At 62.0% G+C, this 17292-nt stretch overlaps 7 protein-coding genes across 7 annotated transcripts; 1 reads left to right on the forward strand and 6 right to left on the reverse strand.

Annotated features, from left to right (window-relative positions):
* Positions 1-2192: 2192 nt before the first annotated feature.
* VTJ83DRAFT_4927 (uncharacterized protein) lies at positions 2193-4200 on the reverse strand (the record flags this gene model as incomplete). Its single annotated transcript, XM_071011470.1, has 2 exons — positions 2193-3817; positions 3900-4200. 2 exons carry the CDS (start codon positions 4198-4200, stop codon positions 2193-2195), a joined length of 1926 nt encoding a protein of 641 aa, XP_070866377.1.
* A 921-nt stretch (positions 4201-5121) lies between these two features.
* Positions 5122-7961, reverse strand: VTJ83DRAFT_4928 (uncharacterized protein; the record flags this gene model as incomplete). Its single annotated transcript, XM_071011471.1, has 4 exons — positions 5122-5703; positions 5776-6207; positions 6271-6432; positions 6516-7961. The coding sequence occupies 4 exons, from the start codon at positions 7959-7961 to the stop codon at positions 5122-5124; spliced, it is 2622 nt and encodes an 873-aa protein (XP_070866378.1).
* Positions 7962-8739: 778 nt separating this feature from the next.
* On the reverse strand, positions 8740-9713 carry VTJ83DRAFT_4929 (uncharacterized protein; the record flags this gene model as incomplete). The annotated part of the gene is made up of 3 exons (XM_071011472.1): positions 8740-8807; positions 8904-9047; positions 9170-9713. The coding sequence occupies 3 exons, from the start codon at positions 9711-9713 to the stop codon at positions 8740-8742; spliced, it is 756 nt and encodes a 251-aa protein (XP_070866379.1).
* Positions 9714-10303: 590 nt separating this feature from the next.
* On the reverse strand, positions 10304-11590 carry VTJ83DRAFT_4930 (uncharacterized protein; the record flags this gene model as incomplete). Its single annotated transcript, XM_071011474.1, has 2 exons — positions 10304-11284; positions 11375-11590. 2 exons carry the CDS (start codon positions 11588-11590, stop codon positions 10304-10306), a joined length of 1197 nt encoding a protein of 398 aa, XP_070866380.1.
* Positions 11591-12394: 804 nt separating this feature from the next.
* Positions 12395-13831, forward strand: VTJ83DRAFT_4931 (uncharacterized protein; the record flags this gene model as incomplete). Its single annotated transcript, XM_071011475.1, has 1 exon — positions 12395-13831. One exon carries the CDS (start codon positions 12395-12397, stop codon positions 13829-13831), a length of 1437 nt encoding a protein of 478 aa, XP_070866381.1.
* A 236-nt stretch (positions 13832-14067) lies between these two features.
* Positions 14068-14822, reverse strand: VTJ83DRAFT_4932 (mitochondrial 54S ribosomal protein uL23m; the record flags this gene model as incomplete). The annotated part of the gene is made up of 2 exons (XM_071011476.1): positions 14068-14608; positions 14743-14822. The coding sequence occupies 2 exons, from the start codon at positions 14820-14822 to the stop codon at positions 14068-14070; spliced, it is 621 nt and encodes a 206-aa protein (XP_070866382.1).
* Positions 14823-15412: 590 nt separating this feature from the next.
* Positions 15413-16480, reverse strand: VTJ83DRAFT_4933 (uncharacterized protein; the record flags this gene model as incomplete). The annotated part of the gene is made up of 3 exons (XM_071011477.1): positions 15413-15644; positions 15713-16214; positions 16345-16480. 3 exons carry the CDS (start codon positions 16478-16480, stop codon positions 15413-15415), a joined length of 870 nt encoding a protein of 289 aa, XP_070866383.1.
* Positions 16481-17292: the final 812 nt, after the last annotated feature.

The following is a 17292-nucleotide window of genomic DNA, read 5'->3' on the forward strand; positions in this document are numbered from 1 at the left end:
GATACCGTCGTTGAGCCGGCTAGATGGGAGAGAACGGGGGACGTGGCGTGAGGCGGCGGGCTCCAGGCTGCGTGTGATGATGATAACTAGGCTTGATGAGCCGACGACGGGCGGACGTGTGATCTCGATGACGTCTCTCCGGCGTACATGACCGACCCGTCACCTACCTGACCCTTTTGTCTTCTTCCCTTGGGTCCCTGCCTCGGCTTGTGTAGAAGAGGCGCTAGATGGGCATCCTCTTGGCGGCGAGGACGCGGGGAAGGCCTCTTGGCAGCGTTGGAGAATGATGACCGTTGGAAACGGCCGTTGACGGCGGGCTGGTCAACCCAGGGGAGCCTGGGCGGCTTTGAGCCGCAGGATCGCGAGGAACGGTTTCCCTCCGCGTCCGGCAGAGGTGAGCAATGCAACGCTTGCCGGCCGCCTTCCACAACGCCGAAAGAGGGGGTGGATAGGATGTGGCGATTTGAACGGGCACGTCGCATACCCCTCCCAACCGTCGGGAAGGGGGAGATAGCCATGGGAGCGGTCCATCGTCGGGGATGCTCCTTGGAATGGCCCATCCGCCGGCCCTTTTCCCGATCCCGGCTGCCTACCTACTGGCTGCCTGCCTGGTCACCAAGCCCCTGGATGGAGCTCTCGCGATCAAGGCAAGCATGGCCACCGTCCAAGCGATCAGGGCCTTGGAATGTTGTGTCATTATGCTTGTCGTCTTTGACTAGTCTAGGTGACACCCGGAGAATGCGAGGGGCAGCATACGCACATGCTGAAGACTGTCTCAGTAACTCGCCTCCGCCCCTGGACCGGAGACGTTTGCTCGTATACAGACATATACCGATATAATAGATAGGGACATCTAAGAGATATATATGCACGCATGTCTATATATTGTTGTATGTGGCTATATGCGTCTCTCTATGTTTCCATGTGTCATTCTATCGTTCATACATGTCGTTGCGTCGTTGCTTGCAGTCCCTGTTGACTCTTCTCGCCCCGTGGGGCTGATGTCTGCTCTCTCTCCAGGCCTTGCTCAACACCAAAGACCGAGCGAGTCCATCGAAAAAGGCGTGCCCGCCAAACGCGAGGGAATGCGGGCTCATCCCAACATCCCCCAAGCGTCTCGCGCACCGTAACCACGTCGTCGGTCGCCCAATGACCTCCCTTTCTATTCCACCTCGGCAAGCCGCCCACCGCCCACCGGCCATCGCCACACCTCATCCACCACAACAGAAAGCAGCTGCTTACCTGCGTATCTCCGCGACGGCCCACCCCCCCAACCCCCACCGGCCGATGGGCCCAGACCCAACAGCCGGACCCCCATCCCCGACTCCGACTCCTCTACTCGGCCCGTTAGTCTTCTCGGACCCCTGTCCTGGCGGGTACGAGCTCGGCCGTCTTTCCCATTGATCACCGGTCTGTCGGGCGAGACCGAACTATGAGCTTGTAGCTCGGAAGAAGCTCCGGCGCCGGCGAGAGGCGTTGAGAAATGGGGACGAAGAAAGTGTGAGTGGTGGGGTGGAGAGTGGTGGAGCTGGGCGGTGGAGCGAGTTGTGGAGCACTCTTTTGGAGAACGTCTTCTCTCCTTTTTTTTTTTTCCTCCTTTTTGGATAGTGTGATACCTGCAATTCTTGTTGGGAGGAGCACAGTCAGAGCCGGTTAGAGTTAGTAATGGCCACCTCCTCCCCCCTTGCGCATTGCCTGCTTGTTTTCTGAGGTCAATGACGATATCCGGGTGAAGGGACCCCCAAAGGGAGTGGCGGTCCCCAGAAGACGCTGGACACTGACCGACCATGACAGGACAGACCAAGTCGGGAACCATGACAACGCTACCTCTGTTGAACGGAGTGTCTCGGATCTGAAAGGCTTGCCTTGGAAAGAAAGACACGCTTCCTATTCAGATACTATAGGTATGGCACAAAGGAAACCAACATTCGATTATTGTGACTACTTTGGTTCCTGGGATCATGACACCGTTGATCCCAAGTACCCCTGGATCCCTCATTGCCCATCTACTATGCCTTGCCAACCTCCCGTCGAAGGAGAAAGAGAGCCGCGTCTACCAGGTACCTAAGGAAGCCAGAGTATTACTGTAGTAAGCGACCGCGCCCGATCCAAACAAGCGCCTCATCGTATAACGCCTCGGAGATGAATCCGACAAAAAAAAGACCAGAGTCCACGGCAGACATGCCAACCCTTCATCCTTCACGATCAAAACCCACCACCGACCTCCCCGCGGCTCTCCACGGCAGCAACCCGCCTCCCCCGCTCGCGATCCTCCCGCCATCCCAGGCCCCATCCGCGTAGGGACTCATGTGGGGATAGTCCGGATGGCCCCGTCTCGCATCCTCGTACCGCCCGCCGTCCCACCGCCGGGCGGGCCCTGCCTTCTCCTCCTCACGGCTCCTCGCGCCCCCGGGGGCGTAGGGGCGATAGGACGGCCGCTCCTGACGCCCCTCCTGCGACCCACCCCCGCTGCCCGAGGCCGTACCCGAGCTGGAGTGGGAGTGGGAGGTGGGACCAAACGCGTACTTTGCCCAGCCGGAGCCGGCGGCGCCAGGATGGAGCCTAGCGTTCGTGTTTGTTTCAGGGCTCCGTGGGGTTGTCATGCACGCCTGCGCCTCTGGCGGTGGAGCTCGCCCCCCGCCGAGGGCCTGCCAGAGAGGGTTATCGGAAAGGCGAGGGTTGGGTTGCGGTGCGGGTCGTGGGATGGTAATGGTGGTGGTGGTGGTGGTGGTGGTGGTGCCGGCAGGGTTCGGAGGCCGGTAGGGTTGGATGAGGAGCCCCTGCTGCATTTGTGAGCGGGTATTGTTGTAGTTGTTGGAATTATGGTTGAAAGGCCAGCCCGAAAATGATGGCTGTTGTGGCTGTGGCTGTGGTTGTTGTTGTTGTCGTCGCTGCGCCTGCTTCCACTGCGACGGCAAAGGCGGAGGTGCCGCTTCATTTGCCAGCGGCCATTTGGACTGGGCGTTGCGTAAGAACGGCGTTTCTGGCTCCGGGTCCAACGAGGCCCGGGAGGTGCGCAAGAACGGCGTCTCTGGCTCTGGACCCGATGAGGTACCGGAGGACCGGCCGGGGGTGACAATCTTGGGGCGTATCGGCGCGACCTTGGCTGCAGTAGACGCCGGCACGAGCACGGGCTGCTTGGGTTGGTAGCATGCGTACGCGTCCTTGCCAAAAGGTTGCGAGCCAGAGGGCTGACACTGATGGTCCTGCTGCTGCTGCTGCTGCTGCTGCTGCTGCGAGTCAAGGCTGCCTTGCGTCGAGGGCCGGCTCGTCGCCGACAACGACGGGCTCGTGCTGACGCTGCGAGCTCCGCTGCTACCGCTCTGCACGCTGTACACGGAGGACGAGGACGAGTACGAGGAGGCGCGGCTTGGCGGATCGAACGTCGACACGGGGTGGCAGCTGAGGGGGTTGGGCCGGTAAGGCTGCCCCGGAATGGTCGGCCCCAGCCCAGCCCTCAGGGTTGTGGTGGTCACGGAGGAGACATCGCTTCTCTCGCTGCGTCGGCTGCTTCTGCCGCTGCCGCTGTCGCTGTCGCTGCCGCTGTTGCTGTTGCTGTTGCTGTGGGTGCCAAGATACAGATCGCGGCCGGCGCCCGCGTTGGCGGCGCTCTCTGCCTTGATCTTCAGCCGCTCAACCAGCGCGGCGTGCGACCTCTTTAGCGTCTTTTTGACAAAGCTTGCCATGATGACGTTGCAGCGCATATCAACGTCCTCGCGCAGGTACAAGCCCGTCGGCGGCACCTTGAGGCCTAGCTCGACCGGCTGCAGCGGCTCGCCGGGGAGGGAGCCCCCGACGGTCCATTTATCGCGGATGGCTGCGGGAGAAGAGCCGCACACGCGTCAGCGGGCCGGGGCGGAAGCTCGACGGTCATGGGTAAGAGGAGAGGGACAACGTACTCAGCCCCGCCGGGGCGTAGCAGTGCGTCTGCAAGCCCGTGGGCAGATCGTTGAAGGCGCACGTGTACGTGACATCGCCGTTGACGCCGGGCAGGTACGAGATCTTGTCGGTCAGGGAGAACCACTTGCAGCCGACCTCGTCGGGTTCCGCATGAGGCGGTGTCGGGATGGGATGCCGCTCCTTGACCAGCGGGTTCAGGTCGATCATCTCGAAGTGGTCATGGAGGAAGTCCAGAACGATCTGCCGTGTGACGCCCGGCGGCAGGGGCGTGATGGTGGTAAAGACGGCTCGCTTTGACATGGCGTTGGTATGCTGTGTGCGACGGCTGTGCGATGGGAGCGAAGGTCACGCGGGCAGAAGAGCGGGCTGCGTCACCGATCGTGGCGTGTGTCAAAGCAAGCAAGTAAGCAAGCAAGCAAGCAATGCCGCGTTCTTGACCTGGTCCGGGGGAACTCTTGAGGTATGCGCTATTATAACATGATCTACCGATGCCAGAAAGCACGCAGAGTCAGGGCCCGATTCTCTCGACGACAGCCCTCCTTCCCAGGAAGCCCCTTGCGTGTGCTTGACAGTCGAGGCCGTTCTATATATCACACATCACCCCTCCGTCATCAAGCATCTCACCCCCTGATGCACACCTTCGGCGCGGGAGCTGCAAAGTCCGGGAGGGCTGAGATCAACCGTAACCGTCAGCCGCTTGGCTTGCATCTCGGCAAGCATCCCACCTATTCCACGGTGTGGCGCACACCACCCTCCCCTCCTCTTTGGCTGCTGCAATGCGACTTTAGCCACGTGGTGTGGGCGCTTCACGCTTCCCTACATGGCTGTGCCGCACCCAAAATAGGCGCGCGGGCGGACCAGAATGGAGGGTGGTTAAAAAAATAAAAAAAAAAGGTCCGAGTCAGGCGCAGGCGCGGGGCGCTGTGATGAATCGAGGCTTCAGGCTAGATCTGACTACCGTAGGGCGGGAAGGCCGACCCAACGCTGGGAGAGAGGTCGTTGTTGGATCCGAGTTCCACGACTCGCGCGCGACATGGGGTAAACCGCCTTGGAATATCTCGTCAGCGCAGCGGTGCCTGAGCGAAGCCTGAGTCGGGCATTTCGCATGACCGTTAACGGCTTGGCCCGTCGGGCCGGGCAGCGATGCCGATCTTCTGCTGTAGAATTCCGTAGATCGTTTCCTTTCTGTCCTGGCCATGCAATGCAACCCCGCCCCCAACCTCAAATCTCCCTACACCACCTCGCCAGCACCCCGTTCAGCTTGACCGCGGCCGGAATCTCCTCCAGCGCAACATCCACCTTCCACATCTTGGCCTCCAACCCCCCCAAGCCCGCCGTACCCCTGCCGCCACCTGCCGCGGGCACCAACAGTCCCAGCGACGCCAGCCGCTCCCACGAGATGCCCGCCGCGCCGCGGCCCCACACGCGCGCGCCGCCGCCGAGGGCTAGCATGCCGACGCTGGTGCTTGCCGACGACTGCACGCGCTGCCGGCTCATGAGCGACGTGTACTCGTCGTAGGCCATGGCGAAGTTGACCGTGTCGGTGTGGGCGACGATGTCGAGGCGTGCGGCGGCGATGAGCATGGCGAGGTCCAGGTCCGAGAGCGATGCGAGGAGGTGGAGCTTGGAGTCTGGCGCCTCGAGGGAGACGCATGCTCCTGCGGCGGGGATCCGCAGGGTCGGTGCTGCTGGCGAGAGGGTGGCGAGCGGTACGATGCAGCTCGTGAGGAACGCGGAGACCGACTTGGTGCTGCAAAAGTGCGCTTCCAGGTGGTCGGCGAAGGCTTGCGTCTTGTACAGCGACTGCGGTGGCCAATGTCGGTCAGCGAGCCGAAACGGAGCGATGATGGCTGTCAATCAGACGAGCGCACTTACATCCACGCGCTTGTTCCACCACTCCCAAAACGCAGCATGCCCTTCCAGGCTCTCGTCGATGCCCTCGGAAGCCATGTCCCGGGCATCGATGCTCAGCCCCTGGCGGCAGACAGCCCAGTAGGCGGGAAGGCTCTTTGGCAGAGACAGGTAGACGTATCGGTGGCTGAACCGGCTCTTGACTCGCTTCTCGAGGCTCTCCACCACGTCGATGCGGGTCGTCAACCCTAGGACGGCGATGGGCGCCTTGCGCGCCTGGGCAATGTCGAAGAGGTTGTACAGCAGCGTCTGGCGGGCGTGGGTCGCAAACAGGTCGAACTCGTCAATGACAAAGACGACCGACTTGGACGTCACGCCGTCCTGGGTCTCGCCCATCTCGGAAGGATGCGAGAGGAGGGCCAGCAGCGAAGCCATGGTGTCGGCGTGGTTGGTGGTCTGCTTTTTGTCAGCCTAGGATGCGGGAGTCGCCAGACGTAACAAGCCGAGAAGCTCGTGTACCTTGTTCACGAGGTCATCCTCCACCTCCATCTCCTTGCCAAGTTGGCGCCAAATCTCCCTCAACGCCAGCTTGTCGTCGGTATGGATGAAGCCGCTCAGACGCACGACGTGGAACTCGTCGGGATGCTTGTTGGACAAATCCTCAATGATGGACTCGACCAGCTACGAGGCGCTCGTTAGCCGGGCTCTGTACACAACAGCAAGGGGGGAGGGCGAGGCGCCTCGCTCGCATGGGAGTAACCTACCGTGGTCTTCCCGCACCCGCGGGGCCCGATCACCATCATGGAATTCCCTTCTCCCGCCGCAACCGTCTGCTCCACGAGCTGGTACGCCTTTTCATAAGCCTCATCCTGGCCCTGAAGCCGGATGCGGCGGCGACCGGCACACCGATCCAAGAGCACGCGCTGGGCAGCGCAGAGATGCTCGTCAAAGTTGGGGATGTCGGGCCGCTGATCCTCGCGGGCAACGACGGAGCCCTTGGAGGCAGCGCCGGTGCCGTTGGGCAGGAGGGATCCGTCTTCCTGGAGACAGCTGCGGCAGAACCAGTCTCCCTCGGGGACTTCGGCGATACCGTAGCACTCTTGGTGCACGGCCATGTCGCATCTGTCGCAGAAGACGATCTCGTTGGGCGGCTCCGAGTCGGGCTTGGAGCAGATGGCGCAGACCTCGTCATCTTCGTCTTCGTCGCCGTCGACCGATGCCTGCTGGTGTTTGGCGCCTCCATAAAGCCGCGCGGCCTCGACAGGCTCTTCCTGGCGGCGCCTTGCTTCAGACCTGGATGGCGTTTTCGCCCCTGGCGAGCCGTCCTCGTCCTCCTCGTCCAGGGCCTGTTCAAAGGCCACGCTCTTCGGTCGCCGGTTTTCGTCATCCCTCTGTTTCCGGGGCGTGAGAATCCCTTTGGGCACCCGGGCGCCTTCTTCCGATGCCCCATTGATATCGCGCGGGAGCAGGCCGCCCCGCTGTGTGGCCTTGTCCTTCTTTCCCCAAGCAGCCTCCTGAGCTCTGGCCTCGAGATCCTTCTTGCTGGGCCGGCCGCGTTTCTTCTTGGGTGGCTCGGGCTCGACGGTCTTGGCAATCTGTGCTTGTGCTTGAGCATGTGCTTGTGCTTGCGCTTGCGCTTGCGCTTGAGCTTGAGCCTGGGCTCTAGCTTCAAGGTCCTTCTTGCTAGGCCGACCGCGTTTCTTCTTGGGCGGTTCGGTCTCGACGGGCCCGGCAATCTGTGCTTGCGCTTGCGTTTGAGTTTCAGCCTGGGCCGCAGCCTCGCGGTCCTTTTTGCTGGGCCGGCCACGTTTCTTCTTGGGCGGCTCGGCCGAGGCCACGCCGGCGACCTCGGCAGCCCCGGAGACTGCTGGCTTCTTCGAGCGCCTCGGGTGAGGCGTCACGCCTGTCGTGGTGAGCTCGTCGTCGTCCGAGTCGGGGACATCGTAGACGTTGGATGCGCGGTCGGCCGGCGTCTTCTTGGTTGGTTGGGCTGGGGCCTTGTCGTCGGAAGAGAGGGTGGCGGCGTCCTTTGGCGTGGAAGCCTCTTTCAGGCTGCGGGCACGTCGCACTCCATTGGGCTTTTGTTGCGGCTCGGGGACCGTTGACGACTTCAAACGGCGCTTCTTGACCGTCAAGGAGGGCTCCTCGTCTTGCTGCGATCGGTTTCGTTTCCCGGTTGTTGCTGCGGGGGTGTCGTTGCTCTTGGCCATGTTTTTTTTTGTTTTGTTTTTCGTGTTTTCGTAGAATTGGATTCGGGAAATCAAAGAGCCAAACGTGACAAGATGGTCTTGTGAAAGGCCAAGGTTGTACTGTTCTCCTACCCTCCCTCTTTTTTTGGGGGGACCGTCTCCTTCTGCAGACGCGTCTCTTGACAGCTGAAGCGCGTCGCTGGGGGGGGGGGCGGTCCCGCTGGACTTCGGCCTTCGATGGACCTGGAATAGTGGATCCCAAAGGGGAACATGGCCTACCGTTAACCAATCAACTGGCAGGTGGACAGGTGGACATGCAAGTCGTCCGGGGTGGGTCTTTGTTGGCACCAGGAATTGGCACGAGGTGGGAGCAATCAAGCACTTACACCTATAGTACCTAGGTATTCACTTCTTGTTGTACTTCTCTCCCTCCCCGTGGTGCATCTCTTTAGCTGTTATTGACACTCTTCTGAGACCCCCTCCTGAGACCCTCTCCTGATTTTCATCCACTAGGCCACCATTGGTTTCTTTGCTCTCTGATAGGCTTGGTGCTAAAGCAAGTCATGGCTTGCTGACAAGCCATGATACACCTCCTCAGGCTTGACGACGTCTGGTACGATGGCCGAGGGAGGATAGCGTTGACCTGAGTGAAGCGAGCCTCTCTGATGAACCTCGGCCCCCCCACACAACATGCCTCCCTGCTTGATTTACAACCCTCCGCGTGGCCGTCCCGTAGCCCCATAATCATGATCGAATTCTGCTTCAACACATGATAAGCCTCTTCTGCTCATCCCCCCCTCTACAGCTTCGCCTTCCTCTGCAGGGTCTGGATTACATGCACCGACTCGGCCTCGGCATGAATTTCTCCTGACCGGGAGGCTCCACGGTTAGCTGCCATCGTCTCTCTTGTCGCTCCAACCAAATCTCGTCGTGCCTCACGCCAGGCGGTCTTTGAAAACTCACCCTTGGAATTCTCCACCGAGCCTCTCACCGTGATCCTGCGCCCCTGTTTCTTGACGACTCGGGCTCGGACGAGGACAACGGCCGGCAGCTTGATGACCTTGCTGAACCTGACCTTCATGGCCGCCGTGACGGCGACGACGTGTTCTGTTTGCGGCGGACAGCCCGTCAGCGACAGCGTCCTGCGTCGCAGACGGGGGGGCGAGCCGTCCGTGGGTGGACGGAGGGACAGAGGGAGAGGGGGGGGGGGGGGGGGGACTTGGACTCACGACTCCGGTTCGCGGCCGACCCCATGGCCTCGTCAAGCATCAGCATGATGGCGCCGCCGTGCATCACCCCGGGATACCCGCAGAGATCCTCTCCGACGTCCAAGAGCACGTGGAACTGCAAGAAAGGCCGCTTCGGATCCTCTCGAGTCTTGGTCCTACCACCACCACCTCCTCCTCCACCACCATCACCACCACCGCTTTCTCCCCTGGAAGCGACACTCGACCCCTCGGAGCGCATCGTCACAAAGCTGACGCATGCCCGGACCGTCCCGCTGCCGTTCACCACGCTGCGCATGAGCCGCGCGTACCCGTCCGGGCGCGGCCGACGGTCCGTCACCTCGATGCCCAGCACCGCCGGGTCCGTTAGGAGGGCGGCGGCCCAGGGGATGGTCAGGAAGTGCGCCAGGGGGTCGGAGACGTGCTGATTGTGGTTTGCGGGGCCGTGGTGGCGGGGTTTCGGGATGGGCTTGTTCTCCAGCGGTCCTGGCTCCTGCTGCTGCTGAGAGTTGGGGTGTTCAGCCTTGGGCTTGTTGTTGGGATCCATGGTGGTGTGTGTGAACGGGTCCTGAGAGCGTTGACAATGCTTGTGCAACCCGTAGCTATTGGATGTGGCAACTGACGATATATTACGGCGAGTCGATGCTCTGTGTCGAGGGCAAAGCGGTAAACAGAGCATACATGGAGAAGTGTCACATCGATAACAAGCCACCTTGAGCAAGAGCAAAGGCCCTTGGTCGCTTCCATCATCCTGTGATTCGCCACATGTACCTGGAAGCTTCCTAGGATTTATATACATGACGCTGTTGAGCGCCCATTTATCATCATCATCATCATCATCATCATCATCAGGAACGATGCCGAGTTCGATCCCTCTTTCCACGGCCGCAAGGTGACCGAGCGCCGAGATATGGACAAACCACTTTTTATTCCAAAGTTCTTGATGCCAAGTTCCGCCATTCGGAAATCTAATGATCTAGCCATGCTGCTCAGTACCTCAGGTCTAAGGTAGACGCACAAAAAAAAGGAAACCGCCCAAACGCCATATCATGCCCTATACAGAGACACGAGACCAGCTGCCAACCAACCCGAAAGAAAAAAAAAAAAAGAAGAAAACGCCCCTCCCTTGCCCCCGACTTATATCCCAAACCACATCTTCAACCTCTCATATGTATAAAAGCTCGCCGCCACCATCGGCACGACCTTGGCATATCCAATCGTCAGTCCCACATAAAACCCCCGGAACCCCTTCTCTCGCATAATCAGCCTCGCCGTCTCGCCCACCCTCAGCCGATGCCCATCCCCCACCGCACCGCCAACCTGCATTCGCCTCCGGATCACCTCGAGCGGGTACGACGCCGTCTGCGACACCAGGCCTGCGATGCCGCCCGCCAGCAGCTCGGCCCACGAGCGCAGCGGCGCGGCTTTGCCGGGGGGCGTGTTGGCGGGTTTGGGGAGCGTCGTGTACCGGGCGATGGACGGGTGGCGGAGGAGGTCGCCGGCCGTGTCGTGCGTGAGGAAGGACATGCCGGCGTAGGGAAGCATGCCGAGGATGGTGGGCGTGAAACCGCGGTAAAAGTTGGCGATGCCAAAGGTTCGGACGCCGCGCACGGGCGTGGCGGCGGTGGTGGTGGTAGGGGCGGCGGCGGCAGAAGGAGTAAAACACGGGTCGGCGGCGCCCCGGGCGGCCGATGGTGTCCCGTACTTGCCCTCGTTATAGATGTGCTTGCAGATGGAGCGGAACGTGTGGCGGGTGTCCTTTTTGGTTTCGAAGGCGAGGCGCACGCGGACCACCTCGAGCGGGTAGGTGAAGAAGACGGAGGTGACGCCGGCCAGGGAGCCGCTGAGGAGGCGGCGCAGCGGCGTCTCCTTGTCCTTGCGGGGGATGATGGCAGCCCGGATCTGTTCGTAGGCGAGGAACTTGATGGCGGCGTAGGGGAAGATCCTCAGGAGCGTAGCGGAGTGACCCCGAAAGAGCCCGAGCGGCCCGTCCTGGTGGTAGATGTCTTTGATGGCATCCCGAACGCCGACCCAGGACCCTGTGTACTTGACGAATTGAGGATTGTTGGATTGGAAGAGAATCTTGACGCGATCCAGCGGCGCGACGACCGTTTTGGCCTGCGAGAGGGTATTAGCGGAAACTCTTTTGTGTTGTACGTCCGAGATCACCCATCCGGTGACGCCGGCCCAAGCCAGGACAGGACGTACCGCGCAACCTGCCATCCCTCCCGCGACACCTGACCGCCAGACATAGTCGAAGCTGCGCTTGTCCTTGGCAGCCGTCTTGCGCGGGACCCGTGCCTCATCGTCCGTCGGGCAGACAGCGGGCTCTCTCCTAGGGGCTACCGCTGCCGGGGACACGTCGGCCGCTGGGCGCGGCATGTGAGAAGGTAGAACCCCCGGCATGGAGGCATGGGCGCTCATGTGGGCCGGGGGGCAGTCCCGGAGAGCAGGAACTGCGCTCCGCGGTGTTTGCGACGCGGGGGAGAGGGTGGATAGGATCAACGGCGGGGGAGATGAAGAGCTGATCGGCACGTGCGCCGCTACAGGGGCATCAGAGCGAGGCCGACGGGGCTGTTGCGAGGAAGATGATTTCGAGCCGGCGTGGTCTTGGGGTCGAGCAAAAGAGAGCAAACGCAACAGCGATGTTGCTATGTACGATGCACGGTGGGTAGGTGTTTTGCGCTGTGGGTTAAAAAAAAAGTGCGTTATCTCTAAGACCGTTGGGAGGGAGGGAGAAGAGAAAGTCGGATTCGGAAATGCAACACCGAGACGGAGACGTCATTCTGGTTGTTCGGGTCAGCCACACAAAAGCGAGCCTGGACTTTCCAGGTTTTTAGCATTCGGCCGGTCCCCCGCCTCCGGCAAGCCGAGGATTACCGATTTGCCCCCCCCCCCCCCCCTCCCCTCCCGCCTGCTCCCCGGAAACTTCAGCCAGGGGGGGGGGGGGGGGGGGGGTTCACAGTGGGCGCCCTACAGACGGACCAACCACTGACGGGCAATTTCAAGCAGCGGCTGGCACGTGGACGGGACCTGTGATGCGCGCCCCACAGTTTCATCATCAGCAACCTTCATCCATCTTGGCATTCAACGTCTCCCGGCACCTCGAGTAGAGTAGGTAGGTAGCTCCCGTCGAGTAACCATCGGCCTCGGGATCCGACCGGCCGACCTTTCAAAGTTGTTTTTTTTTTTTTTTTTTTGAAGGGGAGGGGAGGCTTGGCGGACAAGATGGCATCGTCCTCGAGCATTCTCTGGCAGAACGAGAGTAAAACAGTGGTCCTCCTCGACCTTCCCAGGTCCATTGAAGAGGCCCAGGTGCCCCCCAGCGACCTGAACGGAGCACGTGACGCAGAAACAAGGGGCCCTTGGGGGCTCCGGAGGCTGATCTCGTCGCCTCCGCCTGAATGGCCTTTCCCCACCCCGGAGCCCAAGACGGGGGGCGGGTCCGGCCCGCCGACCGCCCCGGCCGCAGCCCAGGTGGCCGAGCTCATGACCCGCGCCGCCGTCGAGTCGGCGCTGGACGAGATCCGCAGGTCGTACGCGGGTCCGTGGTGTCTGCCGCGCGTCACCGTGCCTGTGTCCGCACCCATTTCAGAAGGGCCATCGCCGACAGCGGCGGATGCCGCCGGGGGAAACCTCAAGAACAGCACCCCGGCGGACTCCTCCGCTCTTGGCACATGCGGCACGGCCCCGGATAACCAAGCAGGAAACCCCCCAGACGACGCCTCGGACGCGGCGTTCTTTCGCCCTCCAGGCTCCCGCCTGCTCCAAGCCTCCATCCTCCCCTCGCGGGACGCCTTCCTCGCCGCCACCACCCCGGGCCAATTCCACCTCGTCGTCCTGGACCCGCCCTGGCCGAACCGCTCCGCCCGGCGCAAGCACCGCCACCGCCACCGTCACGACCCTCGCGCCTCGTCCGCTAGCCAAGACCCACCTCTCACCAGCACCGGCGCCAGCACCGGCACCAGCACCGGCACCGGCACCGCCGCCAAACCCAAAGCGAAGGCTCCAACCAACTACCGCACCGCCCCGGACCTGCCTACCCTCCGCTCCCTCCTCTCCGCCCTCCCCATCGCCTCCCGCCTCGCCCCCGGCGGGCTCGTCGCCGTGTGGCTGACCAACTCCCCGCGCTGCGCCGAGCTGCTGGCCGGCACGGCCTCCTCCTCTTCCGAGGGGCTGTTTGCGGAATGGGGCGTCGAGCCGGTCGGCGAGTGGGTCTGGGTGAAGGCGACGGCCCGCGGGGAGCCCGTGGTGCCGGTCGAGTCGGCGTGGAGGAGGCCTTGGGAGAGGCTGGTGATTGCGCGGCGGAGGGCCCCCTCTTGGGGGGATGAGCACGGCGGGGGTGGTGCTGGCGGCGGTGCTGGCGGCGGTGGCGCGGGGGCGGTCAAGACAAAGGTGATCGTTTCGGTGCCGGACGTGCACTCGCGCAAGCCGAACTTGCGGGGCCTGTTGGAGGAGCTGTTGCCGGACAGCTATGAAGCTCTCGAGGTGTTTGCGCGGAACTTGACGGCCGGGTGGTGGGCGTGGGGGGACGAGGTGTTGAAGTTTCAGCGGAGGGAGTGGTGGGCCGAGGAGGTTAGCGAGGCTGCTGCTGCTACGGCTGCGACGGAAGGGGGAAGCTGCCCGGTGAATGTACAAGCCCAACTACGCCATTGTCTACCTTAGGTTGTTTTGGGTACCGTATATCCGTCGTATAATACATCCGGCCCAACCGGTGGTGTAGCTCATGCCAAATCCTTCCCTGCCCCCCCGTACCACCCCGCTCCTGACCAAAGGTATACACATACACATACACACCTTTCGATTCGAATCCAACCAAAACGCCACGTCAGCGTTCCCCGACCCGTGCGCATCACGTCCCACGTCCCACGTCCCACCCACCAGCTCCCTCCCGCTCCTCCTCATGCCGCCTGTTTCTTTTCGGCATCCAGCTCCTTCTCCACCTCCGTCCACTTCCCGCTGTTCGGCCCCTTCCACTCCCCGCTCTCCAGGTACTCCTTCGCCAGCTCCTTCAGGACCTCCCGCTCCCTCGACACGCCGTACTCCCTCTCCTCGTCCTTGCGCAGGGGGATGTGCCCGGGCTTTTCGCCCCGCTGGTTGGCCCTCTCCTTGTGGTCCTCAATCTTCTGCCAGATCTTGTGGTCAAACGCCTCGCGGTCGCTCTCGGGGACCGGCTCGGGCCAGACGAAGGGCTTGGCCAGCTCGGCGATCATGAACTTTTTCGACTTGGGCCGGTACCACCGCCCGCCCTGCGGCGCGCCGCCCCGGCGCTCGGGCGGCGGCTGCTGGATGTAGGCGCGCACCGACAGCACCTCGACGTTGTAGGCATGGTAGAGGTAGTCGCGGAGGTCGAGCTTGTTGAACTCCATGGGCACGGCGAAGGTGGCCAGGTTGGGCGGCTGCTTGGGCTTGGGCCGGAGGAAGGCGACGACGGCCTTGGGCCTGTTGGTTTTGGAAGAAGCGGGACCCCCCGTTGTCAGCATGGCGTCGCGAAGGACGGGGGCGGGAGTCATCATCCCGAGGGAGGTCGCGGGCTGTGCAGGTTGTGCGGGTAGGTGAAAGGGGTTCGAACGTACAGGAAGACTTGTTTTGTACCGAACCGGCGCGGGAGCTCCTTGATGGCCGTCTCCGCGGCCGCCACGGCTTGCGACGCCATGGCTGGTGCTAAGGAAGAGCTGGGCGTGGGGTGAAGCGGGAGGTGTTGTGTGGTGTCGAGCCCGCCTTCGTTGGCCGCCGCAATGGAAGCTCGGTCAACAACGTTTTTGACGATAACCGTCGACCCCCGGTCCGTTATCGAACCAGATTTTCTGCTGGTTCCGAGAGGAAGCGGGCCGTCGACAGGCGGCAAACCGAGCTGCCAAGCCCCGCCGGGATTTCCTCACGAACCCCGCTGCGGGGCACCAAGTCACGGAACCCCGGAACCCTGGACGGTACCAAGAAAAGTACGTTACGTATACGCAGCAGTAGAGTTGGTTACGTATGCACAGTGTTGACGCTTGTCCTGTTCCGTCCACATGCGCATCCACCTCATGAGGAGAAAGACGTCAATCAAGTCAATTCAGTTGCGTTCATGCAGTTCGTTTCCCAGTCATGCCAAACCCAGACGCGGCGCCCTCCAATGCAGCCTAACCGGACCGCTGCAACGGTGCCATAACCCATCTGTACCAAATCTATCGACCCGCTGTTGCGATAATCACCCATCCGCAATAACGCGTCTATACCCAACTCCTCCCTGTCTGTTGTATCTTACACGTCCAGGCCGTCCACGACGACGCCCTTGGTCCACGTCAGCTGCAGGCTGCGAGCGACCTCATTGGCCGTCTCCTCCGACACCAAGATGCTAACCACGTAGAGGGCGGCGTCCATACCAGCTGCGACGCCGCCGCTCGTGATCACGCGGAGACCGCCCAGGCGCATGGCGGCGCGGCGGGCGATCGACTCGCGCCGCCCTGCGCTCTTGAACGAGATGGATCCCTTCCTGGGGTCGCTTGTCAGCGGTGCCGGTTCCGTCACAGAGGGTGGCTTGCCTTGCCAAGAAAAACATACCGGGCGTTGGACGGGCGCCGAGTGGCGTCCGACTTGCGGCGGATATAGGGATTCTCGTCCTCGTCGCCGAGCTCGAAGCGGAGGTTGTTGACCACGTAGCGAGCATCCTCGATCACGTCGGTGTGCTCGCCCAGGTCCCTCACGACCGCGTGGCTGCAGAGGTTCTCGAACTTTGTGATGTAGTCCGGGTGGGTGGTGGCCGACAGGCCCGACAGGAGGCCGGCCTCGGCGAGGAAGAGAGAGCCCGTGCAGATCGACAGCAGGGTCCGCTCGCGGCTGGGGTCGTTCTTTTGGAGCTCCGAGTACGCCTTGATCAGGTCCATCGGCTCGGCCTTGGCCTGGAGGATTGGATCCGCGTTGCCGCCGACGACGACGACAACGTCAAAGTCGTTCAGGCGCTCGTGCGCCTCCTTCCACGTGCACTGCGAGCCGATGAGGACGCCCTGGTCCGAGAGGACCTGGGGCTCGCCCGCGGCGATGGTAATCTCGAAGGCCTTGGAAGCTGTTGGGAGGGGCAACGAGCAAAGTGCGTTAGCTGCCGTGCGTCGAGAGGGCACCAATCGGGCTCGTGGCATGCTCCGCCCGAGGCTCCTGGTTGCGTCCAAGACCGGGTAAAGCGGGTGGCGACTTACTGGGATCCTTGGGATCATGGAGGGCCGTGTTCAGCACCTCGAGAGGACCAGCAAAGTCCAGGAGGTCGAACTTGTTGTGCAGGGCAAACAGAACCTCAATTGGCTCGTCTGCCACTGCGGACGTCTTGTGGGCCATCTTTGGCAACGTGATATGGCTTTAAGGAAGAGAGAGGGGGGGGCGGGGGGCGGAGAAGGTGATTAATTGACAGCCAGGATACGAGTGGTCGAGCTGGGATATCCGGGGAGGATGGGATGGTTTGTGGTGAGAAAGAAAAGCGGCGCGAGCTTGGAGGAAGAGGAGAGGAGGAGATATGCGAGAAGCGGTTGGGGGAAGAGGGGAGTTGGGAGAAGGCAGTGGTCAATGGGCAGACTTTTGTATGCCAGCAGCTTGCTGGGGGGGGGGGGGGGGGGGGTCGGGCGGAGGACCTGGAGAGGGGTCAACACCTGAGCAGTTACACAGCCAGACGAAACGCACAAGGGCCAGAGTCACGAGTCACGCGGCTAGGGGCTCTCGGAGCAAAAGAGGCCCCACCGGAATCAGTTCAAGGAGGGGCAATTGGAGGGGGATCGAGGGCATGTCAGAGCGGGAAGATGGCATTTGGGTCAGCCCACTGCATCAGACGATCAGGCCCCACCGCAAGTCTGGGGATGGATCCACTTAGTCTGCTTAGCGCGGGGGAAGGGCCGTTGTGGGTCCCTCAGGCTTGCCATGGTCGTACGCAGTACGTACGTGTACGGAGTACGCATATGTGTATCAGCTCGTCACATTTCCGTACCGTGACGCGATGACGTTATGCGGTACGTAAAGCATGTATGGTATCGTAACCACGCAACCACCTCACGTAACCAACTTGCGCACTGCCAATTCGGGCAGCTGACATGGATTTTTGTTCGCCTGCAACGAGTGGGGTTGAAGTTCTTCGACTTGCACCTCTGATCAGCTCACCT

Source organism: Remersonia thermophila, chromosome 4 (genome assembly GCF_042764415.1).
Source record: "Remersonia thermophila strain ATCC 22073 chromosome 4, whole genome shotgun sequence".
NCBI classification, from domain to species: domain Eukaryota; kingdom Fungi; phylum Ascomycota; class Sordariomycetes; order Sordariales; family Chaetomiaceae; genus Remersonia; species Remersonia thermophila.